The 14,102-nt window shown below is 45.0% G+C and overlaps 2 protein-coding genes across 2 annotated transcripts; one reads left to right on the top strand and one right to left on the bottom strand.

The window, feature by feature from the left end:
- The first annotated feature begins 2,145 nt into the window (after positions 1-2,145).
- Positions 2,146-9,616, top strand: stmn2b (stathmin 2b). The gene is made up of 5 exons (XM_077008638.1): positions 2,146-2,415; positions 6,826-6,921; positions 7,032-7,207; positions 7,616-7,807; positions 8,064-9,616. The coding sequence occupies exons 1-5, from the start codon at positions 2,397-2,399 to the stop codon at positions 8,121-8,123; spliced, it is 543 nt and encodes a 180-aa protein (XP_076864753.1). The 5' UTR covers positions 2,146-2,396; the 3' UTR covers positions 8,124-9,616.
- A 1,248-nt stretch (positions 9,617-10,864) lies between these two features.
- Positions 10,865-13,555, bottom strand: hey1 (hes-related family bHLH transcription factor with YRPW motif 1). The gene is made up of 5 exons (XM_077008637.1): positions 13,383-13,555; positions 13,081-13,156; positions 12,889-12,972; positions 12,667-12,748; positions 10,865-12,461 (listed from the first exon to the last, which is right to left on the bottom strand). Exons 1-5 carry the CDS (start codon positions 13,466-13,468, stop codon positions 11,812-11,814), a joined length of 978 nt encoding a protein of 325 aa, XP_076864752.1. The 5' UTR covers positions 13,469-13,555; the 3' UTR covers positions 10,865-11,811.
- Between the last annotated feature and the right edge of the window lie 547 nt (positions 13,556-14,102).

Below are 14,102 nucleotides of genomic sequence, written 5' to 3'. Positions count from 1 at the left end.
TGCACGCGTGTGTGTGTGTGTGTGTGTGTGTGTGTGTGTGTGTGTGTTAAGATCATGTTTAAAGAAGATCAAGATGTTTAGAACATGGCTTTCGATTATTGATATCGGTGATATCAAAATATTCATTATGTAGCGTTGTACCACCATCTAATGGACAAAAAGAGAATTTCCACGCAAAACGGAGCGCATGCTCAATCTGTCAGCTTATTTACCTTTTACCGAGATATTTACAGAGGTGTCAATTCCAGGTTCAGAAAGTAAAAGTCCTCACCAGAATTTTGCTCAGGCTTCATGGATTGTGTTGATTCCACTAATTTCACCTGGATTAAACTAATTAGAAAATCTAGCAAGCTTGAGCAAAATCCTGGTGAGGACTTTTACTTTCTGAACCTGGAATTGACACCTCTGGATATTTATTATTTCATATACATAAAATCAAAAAGAGCATCAGACGGCATATATAAAGTGATTATATCTTTATTTTTTAGACCAATAAGGACACAATGGCAAATAAAAAGAGCCTCTCACACGTACATAAACCCATCCTGTTTTTATCCTCCTTTACAATCTGAAGGGATCCCCATTCCCAGCTATTACTTTGCAGCATCCACTAATTAACTCAGCTTCAAGCTTCAAGCCCACAGCATCTCAGGCGGAAACAATTAGCAGTTCACCGTGACTGACACTGTTACCTGTAAACGTCTGTATCATCATGCTAAGTATTGTGGTACTTGCAGTGTACTGATGCGTCACTGATGTGGTCTGTTGTATTGATCTGTCATGTAGGTCTGAGAGCTTTTTTATTTTCCGGCTACATTCATATGACCCTGTTTAGTTTATGGCCCGACTGTTATCTAGACTAGACACTGCTTCCTTAATTATTTGTGTTAGACATGACTATGGCATAACTGGAGATATATGTGAATTACTGATAAATCTGTGATTGAATGTGTATATGAACTGAAATTGTCAAACAATAGTCAACATACGTACTTGCAGAAAAAAAATGGTAATAATCAGATATAACAAATGTTATGTACACCATGCAATGCTTCCCCTGAAGTTACTAGCCCCCTCTTCTTATTATTCTGTATTAAATTAATTTCAATTTTATTACAATGTTGTTTTTTATTTTATTTATTTTTGGCAATGACCTTCCCAAAGTGATAGAACTTTGGGATAGAGCTTTTAGGTCATGATAGGTTTCTTATTTTTTCCAGTGTAAAACACCTCGCTGTTGTGTGTGAAAGCTGCTATGAAAACACTCACCTTGCCTTCTGTTTCTTCTTCCTCCTCTTCCAAAGTTTCCAGTTTCATTCTTTTAGAATGTGTAAATTCAACAAATCATGTCATTTTCTTACTTTCACTCAAATAAATATAAGCATGTCCTCATGCTTTTATTAAATTAAATGTGTTCTGGATGGAGATTTTAAACAAGAAAAGAGCTATCTTTGGTTTAAGGTAAATGGATCCTGGGAAATCCGAATGAAAATCATTAGCCTGGAAGAATTGCATGCAAAGTAATGCAAACTCAGTAATAAATTATCACTCATCAGCTGCTTTATTGGAAACAATTATTTACTAGAGACACCTGGGAACCATTATGTCTGTTGTTATGTGGGATTCGTCAGGCAACATCCAGCTCTTTATTAATAGTAATATAATAGTAATATAATATAGTAATAATTCTGACTACTTGACCATAGCATGCTTTATACAATGACATTTGAAAACAATTGCAGTATACTGAAGTATGAGTTTGTCAGGTGTGTTGCAATGGTTTTCAAATGTCATTGCATTTAATATGGCCTTTAACTGCCTTTAATATGGCCCTGCTTCATTGAGGATACTCAAATAATATTGGCTCAGCTCTGGTCAGTGTTGTAGTCAGAAACTGGTCGGTGACGGACTGCACACCTAAGATCCCTAAAAGAGTGTCCTGTGCGTGTGCAAGGTGTTCCTAATATAGTGTGAGAGTGTGAATCACCATGAACAGACCATCTGTCATCTGTGACGACACCATACAATTACTGAACTTACCCATCACGTTTACACAAATCTCAGGGCTTTTTCGTGTGCAGGTTAACTGCAAAAAAAAAAAAAACCATACACGGGCTGCACCATTTTTTGAGACTCGGGAGGAGTTGTTTTTAGGCACCCTATGCAGACCTTGACATGAATTCTCCTGTATGCTAGAATACCGGCTGGGTGCGACAACCTTGGATAGGCGCGTCAGGGGACCACCGTAGCCAATCTGCGTGAGTACTTCTCCAGCCCTGTCTCCTGCTCCCACATCCAGCATCCTTCTGCTGACTCAGTGCCTTACGACGCTCCTGTTCCTCCACACCGCGCAGAACCAAGACGCGCTCCGCTACAACACCGCAACACCGACGACCATGGCTAAAACCGCAATCGGTAAGACTACGCAATGCTGTTATCTGGACTGTTTCCATTGCTCTTTGATACTGTAGGTTAGGTGGTTCTGTGAGATGCTTCGCTGGGGAGACGACACCCTTATTACACAAAAGACACACTGAGTGAATTAGAGGACCGGCCGAAGTCTACCGAATGTGTGAAAAAAAACATCTCCAAGCATTCAGATATTTTAGTAATGCATAGCCTATTTATTTACTCTGTTGACAGATACTGTATTTTTATATATTTTTACATTCGACGGTCATTTCCTTTTGTATGCGTATATACTGAATCTTAGCAGCCGAGACCGCTTTGACTTCGAAGAGGTGCTAAGTATACAATATTTTTGTAAAGACCATATGGAAATAAAATTATATAAGCCCTCTTAAACGTTTTACGACGCGATGGCAGCAGCTGATAGCGCACCTGCTGCCAGAGGCTGACACATGCTTCTACAGCATAATGCAGAAGGACCCCACCCAAGATCTCGCACTGTCTGTCTCTGGATATTATTGACTTAAACCCGCTCGGTGAGGGACACAGGATCTCTAGAAATGCACACAAGCCTATTGGTCTTACGTTATTTTCTACCGCACGTAGGTTATTACAATTACAATGATGGAGAGATTAAATAATCGTCCAGACGCAGATGACGGGACAAAACAGGCATCGACGAGATATCTGCGAACGACGCAGATTAATAAGTGTGTCCGTTTTGACAATATTACAATTTGTCATCGGATGATTTATCTGTATTTGCTTACTTGCCGTCAAATCTGCGCTGATTTGGACCAGGAGTCATTACCTGGTTTATTATAAAAGGTCTTGCCATTCGTGTATTGGATCGTTTTACTTTATGGATAGGCCCAATGCGCATCTACATTCCAGCATCTCGGAACCGACCTAATTCCCCTTAGATGTGGCGATGTGATTATTTACAGATTAAACTACAGGACTTCCACGGTACCACTTTGATACTAAACTGATTAATAAGATCTCACGACGTTATGGATGAATTATTGATTAACAGTTCAGTTCGTGGGCTACGTGGTTCTGACCCAGCGGCTGCTGCTTTTAGCTGTGAATGATGGGCGGATGGGTGGATGCACTCAGAGAAGCCTGTATGGAAACGTGCATGCCTCGAAGTCGTCTCGCCCGTAAAATCATGGGCTTTAGCCTTTGGAGATCTGAAGGAGCGATGGGTCGGACCAGAGGACGCACACTGGCGTCATTGAATTATGATGAGGACACGTTGGAGCTGAATGAAGACGTGTCTGGGTCTGTGGGAGAGGCTAGCTGATGGAGCTGCCATCTCCTAGACCCCCTCCCCAACCCCCCATAAAACACGTTATGATGACAGTCATGATGAATGTGTACTATATTTAAAAATAAAACAGCGAAGTGAAGTTACCTTTTGGATTTGCACAGTAAAACATTGGTAAGTAATATTGTAAGTCATGTTTTTACATGACGTTACATGATGATATAAAGACACAAAGACTTGCTGAAAAAGTAACGAGAAAGGACATGTTAGTCAACATAGTCAACGAGTGGAATATAAAAGGCATTTTAATGGATATTAATGGAGACCATGTTGACTCAATGTCAAACTGACCATGAAAGTAAATGGTATTCTGGAGAGCCTAACAGCTTCTTCATCAAATAGCTTGATGACTGATACTTTTTGATACTGATTGATGTATTTTGGTACATTTGGTATATATCGGTCTGTGGACCTGTATATTTTGGTTAATATATTAGACGCACTGAATAACATTTTCCCAAAAGTTAAGGGCAAATTGTTACCTCAGGTTCTTTCACAATTTCCAATGCAGTTTAATTATTTCTCTTGAAATTTGAGTTACTTGGTTAGGCATAAATAATCAAATGCAATCCATAAATCCAATCCTGCAGCATCACTCTCAGATCAACCTTTCAGGTCTGACGTGAGGGCGGGGCAGAAATGTCCTGCATGACATGCCAGCTCTAAAAGTACAGACACCAAGGAACTTGCAGGCCACAAGGGTGTGGCCAGATGTTATATTGTGTAGCTGAGACACGACTTCTTGGTGGCTTGTTTCTAGCTGTCTCTACTATGCCCTGCAAGCTTTTTGACAAGAGCAATTAAATAAACGGGTTCAGCCATGTCAGCCTTTGGTAATGGTTTCCATGGGAGTCGTAAAACTGAGAGGGAGGTCTGCACAGGTCTGCAGTGGCAACAGGGCACAGTTTGTGTGTGTGTGTGTGTGTGTGTGTGTGTGTGTGTGTGTGTGTGTGTGTGTGTGTGTGTGTGTGTGTGATGATTATTGATTTCTAGGGTGGGCATGCTGATGCATTATCCAAGGAGCCACACAAAAGACACCCTTTCCCTTACTGATGCACCTTTTGCAGCTAGCCTGTTCCCTCCTTATGTCACTTTGGATTTAAAGCAGAATACATTAGAGCTGTTTAACATGGCGTTGCAGAAAAGCATCGTTTTCCATTTCATACCAACAACCCCACTAATGCCAGTGCAGTTTGATCAAGGAAGCGGTCATAATTTTTAACAGATACAGGAGGACCTCACCACAGCCGTTTATTTTACATATCCATTCAAGTTAAGGTTCACTGGCTGTCATGCAGGTCAAAGGGAGGCGCAGACGGGCCTCTGTGTCTCTCCATGCTCTGAATAATCTGCTGTAATTAGAGAGCATTACTGAAATAAAGCCTGGGGCTCAGATGTTTAAACTTCAAAGACCACACCCAATATATACACTGATGAACAGAAAACACTGATATTGGTTTGACAGGACAAGGCATATTTTTAAAATGGCTTTGATTAATTACCTGCTCTACCAAACTGTCAATCTCCATCAACTCTTCCTGACTGCAGAACTGAAGGGGGCAATCGCCTCTCACACGTGTGAATACTCACCATCGCCACTCAATAGTTCACCCCCTCCCCCATCATCATCATCACACACACACACACACACACACACACACACACACACACCCACACACACACACACACACACACACACACACACACACACACACACACACACACACACACACACACCCACACACACACACACACACACACACACACCCACACACACACACACCCACACACACACACACACACACACACCCACACACACACACAGAGGCAGAAATGTGGCAGAAACACCAGTGATTACATCCTAGGAGCTCCCCCCTCCACCTACAGCAGAAAGCCCCCTCCGCCTGCCTGTGGGCTCTTGCTCCCAGTGGGGGCGCCTGCTGTCCTTCAGGCTTCTGCACGTGCCTTCCTGCGGTCATGGGGGAGGGTAAATGAGTTCACAGGCCTGCCAGGGAGGACCGCTCTCCTCTGATGGCAGCAGGATAGAGGGACAGCATGGCAGCAGTGGGAGGAAGTGGCAGGCTGCCAGAATGGCATTGCAGCAGACTGCTGCCTGCTAGGAGACGGCTCCGTCCGATAGGCTCAGCTTGATGAATCGTAAATGAGCACCTGTCAGTGAACAGATCTATGTGCTCACTGACGACTATCCAGTTATGTATGATGATCATCCAGGTTATACAAAGATCAGCTCATTTTGTTTCAATGTAGCATTTTTTTTTCGGGGGTCTTTAACCTATACTTGTACTTGTGTATCAAACTGATTTGTCATTTGCTATCATCCAATCCATACCAGAACGAAATGAGATCTTAGGAAGTCATGCAGATCAATGGGGGGATTTGTGCATAAATGATGGAACAAATTTCTGATTAAGCAGGAGGACTCCTGTAGGGAATATGGGTGTTTGTTCACCAGGAGCATTTGAGGACACAGGATGTGTTCGAAATAACCTACTACATACTGCTGGCGTACTGCTTGGGCCCCAAAGCAGTATCCAGTATGCAGTATGCGAATAAAAATCATTTTTCCAGTACGCAAAACATCCCCAGACGACATACTACTTCCACAAAATATTCCAGTACACGAACAGAGCTATCTTCGTGGTGTACTGCATCCCATCATGCAACGCTACGTTCACGTGACCCCGTAGTATGCTTTGCTTTTGTCGCGTACTGGAAACTGTACTGCAAACTACTATGAGGACCAATATGCAGTATCCAGTATATACTGAGTGCAGTATGCAGTATGTAGTAGGCTATTTCGAACACAGCAACAGTCACCTTGCTCCCTCCTGTAAGGCTACAAAACCATCCAGAAAACCAGGGATGCTCCTGCTAATTCAGCCTTCTGAGAACCTGCTTTGATGCTACTTTTCATGTCTATTCATGGCTGAATTTTTATTTCCCACAACATGCGGATTGCACAGGACGCAATCGTAACATGACATAAACACTGAGAGATGAACAAAGTGTAATTCAAGACAAAAGGGCCTCGTTTGATGCTAATTGTTTGATTTGTTTCCCTGCAGCTTACAAAGAGAAGATGAAGGAGCTGTCCCTCGTCTCCCTCATCTGCTCCTGCTTTTACCCAGATGCCCACAATAAGATTATGGCTGAGTTTGAAGGTAAGAAATGACAATAATGAGAGATGAGATGTAGGCAATCAGCACTTATTTAATAACAAGTAGTGTAATAATTGGTGGATATGTCTCATCTTGCCTTCTCGCGTGCTCAGACATGAAGGTCAAGCCCATTAACAAGCGAGCTTCTGGACAAGCGTTCGAGGTGATCCTGAAACCACCGTCGCCCATGTCGGATGGGATGTACAGCATTGCATCACTCCCCAAGAAGAGGGACGTCTCCCTGGAGGACATACAGAAGAAACTTGAGGCAGCTGAGGATCGGAGGAAAGTGAGTCATCAGCTGGTTGCCTTGTTGAATGAATCATACCACTTCTGCCTTAGTATGAAGCTCTGTGTTGATGAGAACCAGTGAGGAACAAGTATCTGGAAGCCTAATACAGGCTCACAGAGAGAGAATGTCTGCAAACCAAGGACACAGACACAGATAGACCTGAAAATATCATGTGCAGGCCATCATGGCAAATTTCATTTGCTTGAGCAGTTTCTGGGTCTGTGCTCCCCCTTCAGCCTCTCCGCTATTGATCAGGAATGTCTGCTTGGAGGTGAAGAGATGCTCTCCACCCCTCTTCACACTGACATGCTCTCCCCCATCTCTCTCTCTTTCTCTCTCTCTCTCTCTCTCTCCGGCTCCCTGGGGCCCTCTGCCCCTCCCTCCCTCCCCCTCCGGCTGCTGTAGTCTCAGGAGGCCCAGGTGCTGAAGGCCCTGGCTGAGAAGCGTGAGCATGAGCGGGACGTGCTGCTCAAAGCCATGGAGGAGAACAGCCAGTTCAGCAAGATGGCCGAGGAGAAGCTCACCATCAAGATGGAGCACAACGACAAGAAGCGCAAGGCTCTCCTCACGGCCATGCTGGATCGCCTGCAGGAACGGGTGAGGGAGCTGAACCCGAATATTTATTTTAGCCGCAGTGTGAGCAGATTGTAGCGTGCTGAACAAGCATATTAGATTGTGAATAATTTCTGCTTTTGAGCCTGCTTTTTATAGTGTAAGGAAAGAAAAATTTTAAATATATTTATGTTGATGGGGTTTTTTTTATTTCTGTGTGTGTGTGTGTGTGTGTGTGTGTGTGTGTGTGTGTGTGTGTGTGTGTGTGTGTGTGTGTGTGTGTGTGTGTGTGTGTGTGCAGGAGAGGCATGCCCAGATCGTACGCAGAAACAAAGAGTTGCGGGAAGAGCTGACTGCATGAGTACCCGTCCTCTTCCGCCACGCTCCCGTCCCCGCCCGCTTCACCACCTGAGAGACCCTTTCTCCCTAACGCCTAATCCCACACAGAGGAAGAGTCTCGGGCACCTCCCAAGCCCCTCCCCTGACCCGAGGGGGAGGGGCCAACCTCGCCCCCCTCATCGACTGCACACCCCTCCCCCACCTCCAACACCCTCGCCTCCAGAATAAAATGAAGAGAAAAAAAACAGAAGGATCCTGCATCCCACTATTCCCCGAAGAACCCTAAAGAATGTTCTTGCTTGATTTGAAACAAATGAAAGTGGGTATTGTTTTTTTTGTAAATACTTCCTTTTTTGTTATATATGAGACAACAAAAGTATTGCAGTGTGCCATTTTATAATTTAATTTTCTCTCTCTGTATTAATGGATGTATTCATTTGATCTCTTTCTATCTCTGAAAACTGCTACAGTTTCTCTTGTGCCAGGCTTTGGTGTTTGTGAGTTTCGCTGGATAGCCGACATTTGCAGTTTCATATCTTCTGCCCCAGTGGCCATGTTTGTATCTGTGTCTGTGTGGAGCACATAATCAATCACATCTTACACACTTCAGACTCTTCTGACAGGGAGATCATATGAGATTCATTTATGAGCCAGCTCTTCCTGTCTGTGTCTCTGTCCAGTCTTAATGTCATTTTTCAAACGCACACATGCACACACACACACACACACACACACACACACACACACACACACACACACACACACACACACACACACACACACACACACACACACACACACACAATTCAGTCATGGCACACACAGCCTCGTACACTCCATAGATTAATGCATGGATTAGCAGAAATAACGTAGCTCAGGAGGGGTTTGCTAAGTCTTTACTTAAAGCATTGCATATGTCATATGACCCCTGTGCCTCATGGTCTCTGTGCGGCCCTCATACACAGGACACGTCCCTCTTATCCATCTCACTGGGGGGTAGTTTTGCGCTGACTTATGGCTCTCAAGACCAAAAACATTGAGTCCTATTTAGAACCAGACAACCACAAGATCAGACATAACAATAAGTGGGGAGGAAGTTATACAAAGAACATAGTGATGGACACAGAATGGGGCACAATGGAGAACAAACAAGCAAACAAACAAATAAACAAAACATCCTGACCTCACATGTCCCCTCCGTGCATAGGTGTGTGTGGCTGTGTATAGTGTGTATAAAGCTGGTGTGGGCGGACCATGTGGAGGTGTGTCATTACTCTCATATGAGCAGGTGGAGACGGCTACATCATCCTGCTCCCCGGGTTTGGGGCGGAGCCTCACGGGGCCTCCATCTGCAGCCTTCCCCCTCTTCACATGCTTTCTCCCCTTAACACTTATATCTTTGTGAGCAAGCTGTTGTGAATAAAGGTTTGGGGTTCTGTGAATGAGAGTGAGTGTCTATGGCGTTTCACTTTTCTCTAAATGCAAATAAAAGAAGTGATGTCAGTGTAAACTTAATTCTTTTTTTTGTCTTCCTTAAAACTGCCAAATGAGAATTTCAAACTTTCAAAATTTCATTGGACGGGAAGTGTCGTCACTCCAAACATTTGTAGTACTACATATCACCAGCAGGTGGCAACAAATTACTTCTAATCAAGTTGCTGTAGAAGTCAACAACACTATTCCCTTTTATTCTTATTTAAAATGTACCTTCAGTGATACACACCTTAAATAACATATATACTTATAACCTATCTTTATATATATATATATATATATATATAAATATATATATATGATAGACATATGAGATAGAGCAAGGAAGGGAGGCTCGGAGACGAAGAGAGAGAGAGGAGTGTATTTTGGCATCGGAGTGTGTGTAGGAGGAGGGTCTATTTTACGGATTTGGCTGGCAGGAGTGTGCAGTAGCGTGGGAGCCCAACACACCAGGAATTGTGTGTGTGCCGCTGCAATGGCTACAGGACAAAGCTGCACTGTGCGGCCGCTTCCTCCCTCTCCGTCTATCCCTCTCTCCATCCCTCTCTTCTCATCATCATCTCTCTCCTCTCCATCCCTCTCTCCTCTCCTCCCTGTTGCTCGCTCTCTCCTTCCCACGCACCCTGGGCCAGCGCTGGCCCCCATTGTCCACTATATCCCTGGCTGGTCATGGCTTCCTAAACAAACAGAGGCCCAGAGGCCAACTACCGTCTTCACAAATTCTCTCACTCGCCATCACAAGTTCAATATTTAATAACTTGCTTAGTTCAGTCTCAATTTTGTAACATGAATATATGTTATATAGGCTATATATAATTTTAATATTTTTTATTTTTAAAGAGAAATGAGGATTGCGCTGGTCCTAAATACACACATTCCCTGTGATCTGGATTCGAAAACCTTCCATTTGAGTCCGTTTTAAGTCAGTCCAGTTCAGCAGGACAGTACACACACATGAACAAGTTCTGTGCATGTGCTCTGTTGCCAAGTAGACTGGGCGACGGGTCCAGCCACGGTGTCCACACACGCCTCTCCTCAGAGTCACCGCCGAGCCCACCCGGCCCATCCGACCGCAACATGGCATCATCTGTGAGGTGGTGCAGAACCCCAGCCCTCAACAGTTCACCACAGCCGACTTTTCATGCACACGTTCCGCAACCCCTGCGAGACGGTTTGGGTTTGACCGCTTGCGCTACGGGTCTATACAGCCCAGATCCACCAAGCTGTCTTCCACTGGTTTTGTGTTCAAGCATGACTGAAGCGCACAAGTGCTATTTCATGTTATTTATTTAGTGACATTTAATAGATTGTCCTGTGTGGAAAAAAAAATGTTAAAGGCTGTCAAAATTAAAAATGGGGTTTACAGTGATTCAAGTGCAATGACTGGCTAGCTCAGGTCATGATAATTCATATAAATAGGTGCAGGGGAAGAAATGCTGACAGAAAAAAATGCTTATTTAGTTGAGATAGAAGTTCTGTTGCATAGGCTTTACTGTATATTTACATTAAAGGAACGGTGCAGTCAAACTCACAGACCGTATCAGCCAGGTAATGCCACTTATTGCATAGCTTCATGGAGCAAATACAAAGGAAATACAATACATCTCACCAAGATGTGACACGGAGTACAAGAGTTGCTTTATATTTCACCCTGTAGCCATGAGAGTTCTAAATACCTTCAAAGAAATGAATTTTAAGGATGTAAATTAAAATACAGGGTGGAAAACATTCTGCTTTTCATTTTTAACTACACTTCAAAATAGTTTTTTTTTTAACTCGTTCTAATAATTACACCCACTGACCGCCATTTTAAAGTATCAGTACCTTAGCCCCCAAACATGCATATCTCTCTTTCTCTGTACTTATCTCTTTGACTTAACAGTAAGGCAGGGCTTTGTACCAGCATTGCACCCTGTTCTACTCAAAGACTAAAGAAATAGTTTTGCTAAGGAGTTATTGGACAAGGGCCTGGCCATCAGCAGTATCTATCCCTGATTAGCTCGAAAGAGGACCGTCTCTCGAAGTAGGAGAAAACACATTGTGTCCAAAAAGCAACACAGTCTGGCACATTAGTTCTGAGTTGCTTTCTTCCACTTTGTCGAGTCCTCCCTAATAAGGTCCATCTTCTTTCAACACTTCACAAAGCAAAGTCATCTCTGGTCTGACACACTGTCCGCGGAAATCCATCTCGGGTCCATGAGCGCTAGGGTGAGAGTTCAAAAAGCCCCTATTTCCATGCTCCAGGGTCGGTAGGGCTTCCCCAGGGTGGATGAAGGGGTGGTGGGCCCCAGTGATCCAGGCGAGAGCAGCGGGAAGGCGCCCAGAGGGAAGGGGAAGGCGGCCAGGCCGGACAGCGACGTGAGGAGGGGGGGGGAGAGCTTGGACTGTGCCGTGAGCCCCTGGGACATGGCTGCACTGGGGGGCATCCTCAGTGGCCCGCCGTGCCCAGCCTCGCCGATCCCTGTGCCAGTTAGCCGGCTGGAGCCGTGGGTCTCTGAGGAGGGTGCAGGCGGAGATGAGGAGGAGGTGGAAGAGGAGGAGGAGGAGGAGGAGGAAGATGACGAGGACGGGGGGCTGGTGGTGCTGCGCGGGAGTGGCGCCCCCTGCTGGTGCTGCGGTAGGAGCAGGTGGTGGGCCAGGTGACCCGGTGGGGTGCCGAACGCAGAGCCCCACGCCAGGTGACCCAGGCCAGAATGGGCTTCTCTCTGGGTAGCATAGTTGTTCAGGTGGGACACCAACCGAATGCGGAGTGGATCCGTGTTGTCCAAGCCCTCGATGATGCTGAGGTACCGGGCCGTCTCAGCAAGGCACTCCCGGAATCCCAGGCCACGGTAATCCATGGCCAAAGCGTGTGCGTCGAAATAACCTGCAAAGCAGAAGGGATGCTTAGTGCATTTGCTCTAATGCAAAAAGTTGCATGGCCAGTACAAAGACACAATTTAGTACAATTTAGTACAAAAGTACAATTTATTTTGAAGCTTATAACATGTTATTCTTGCTCTGAATGATCTTGATCTGAATCTATTTAAAGTCAGACGACTTTAAAATAGATCGTGGCAAAACGTACGTACCTTTACCACCAGCTGCATGAAGCATCTTCAAATGATCTACTGTCATCTGCAAAATTTCCGCTTTTTCCAGCTTTGCCGAGCCCTGGACGGAGGAAGAGGCGAGAACATTTAGATTTGACTGCACACTAAACTCAGCAAGTGTAGGACTAACACGGGGCTGCGTAATGGACCTGGTGGACACGGAGAGAACAGCGATCACAGACAGAACCGCGCGAGACTCACCTGCTTCTCAAAGGCGCTCGGAACCAGTCTGCGCAGTTCAGACAAGCTGTTGTTGATGCGATCTCTGCGCCGTTTTTCGATTATCTATAAAAGCAGATTGTTATACTGTTAGCAAATGTATAACTAATATCCAATAATTAAAGCCTAACGTTTTTTCTTATTCGATCTATTTGTAGCTGGATCACTACTTACTCCTCGGCGACGCTTTCTTGCTTGCACTTGAGATGTTGTAGATGGAGACATTGATCCAAGCGGAGAGTTCATACCGCTGAAAAAATAAAAATGTACATCTTAAATCGTTCTGAACGTTCAGATTTTACCATGAAATAGACAGACAATTCCCTTATCTATGTTTCACATTTCAAGAAAACATTTAAGACAGATCATTCGTTTTTTCGAGCGATTAGTCTGTTTTGCTCCGTTTAGGTCCAAAAGTAGTTAACTAGTTAACCCAACTAATATTTTCGCAGACAGGCACTGAACGGATGACTTACACATTCTCATCGGCACTTTCCTTCTCCACTTCGATGTTCTCGTCAAGCTCGCTGTCAGAAGAACTGAAATCATGATTTCTCTTCATTTTGAACAAATGTGGGGAGTCAGGAGAGCCTGGAGCGTCCGTGTGTGATGGTCAGGTGAGCCCGGTGGTTCGTCCGTTTGAAGCGTCAAGCTTTCCCACGGTATCATTTCAACGCTGCGACAAGCCAAGAAGGGCGGGGCCACGCACGCAGCCAACCAATCGACGAACAGATCCGAGTTTGAACGGCAGGTCAGCCGCCCGGGCGCCACTTTAAGCACGCCCTGCTTCTTTGAATAATTTTGACAGCGAGCCAATAGGCTGTCTGTCCGTAACTGTGGCGCCCCGCCCCCGTGTTCCGCCGGCACTATTGCTGTCTGGCGCGGCTGCGAGGAGCGGCTGGCCGGCTGTCAGCACGCGCGAGCCGTGGGAAAGTTTCTTAGCCTAGCGCAGATAACCAATCAGGGGCGACGGTCGTCTCCGGCGTTGGAATGAATGGGGCAATTGGTTGGGGCGACGGGCGGTCTGCGAATGAGCGTGTGAACCTGTAATCTAATACTAACTCATCCCAAGGAGTGCAGCGTGCAGGAGGAAGCCACCAAAGTCTAATCTTACCCCAGGAGATTCAGCATGCGCCTACTGCGTGTACTGCGAGCCCTACCTATAACAAAAGATAGAAAACAATTAAAATGGATTC

This window comes from Brachyhypopomus gauderio, chromosome 6, assembly GCF_052324685.1.
Source record: "Brachyhypopomus gauderio isolate BG-103 chromosome 6, BGAUD_0.2, whole genome shotgun sequence".
NCBI classification, from domain to species: domain Eukaryota; kingdom Metazoa; phylum Chordata; class Actinopteri; order Gymnotiformes; family Hypopomidae; genus Brachyhypopomus; species Brachyhypopomus gauderio.
This window is presented reverse-complemented; position numbering and strand designations above follow the sequence as displayed.

Excerpts from the sequence above, each read along its gene's own strand:
- stmn2b (XM_077008638.1), top strand. Across the intron at positions 7,208-7,615 it reads CAGCTGAGGATCGGAGGAAA|TCTCAGGAGGCCCAGGTGCT; the intron begins GTGAGTCATCAG and ends CGGCTGCTGTAG. Across the intron at positions 7,808-8,063 it reads TGGATCGCCTGCAGGAACGG|GAGAGGCATGCCCAGATCGT; the intron begins GTGAGGGAGCTG and ends GTGTGTGTGCAG.
- hey1 (XM_077008637.1), bottom strand. The coding sequence starts at position 13,468 with ATGAAGAGAAATCATGATTTCAGTTCTTCTGACAGCGAGCTTGACGAG. Across the intron at positions 12,973-13,080 it reads CAAGAAAGCGTCGCCGAGGA|ATAATCGAAAAACGGCGCAG; the intron begins GTAAGTAGTGAT and ends CTGCTTTTATAG. Across the intron at positions 12,749-12,888 it reads CGAGCGCCTTTGAGAAGCAG|GGCTCGGCAAAGCTGGAAAA; the intron begins GTGAGTCTCGCG and ends TCCTCCGTCCAG.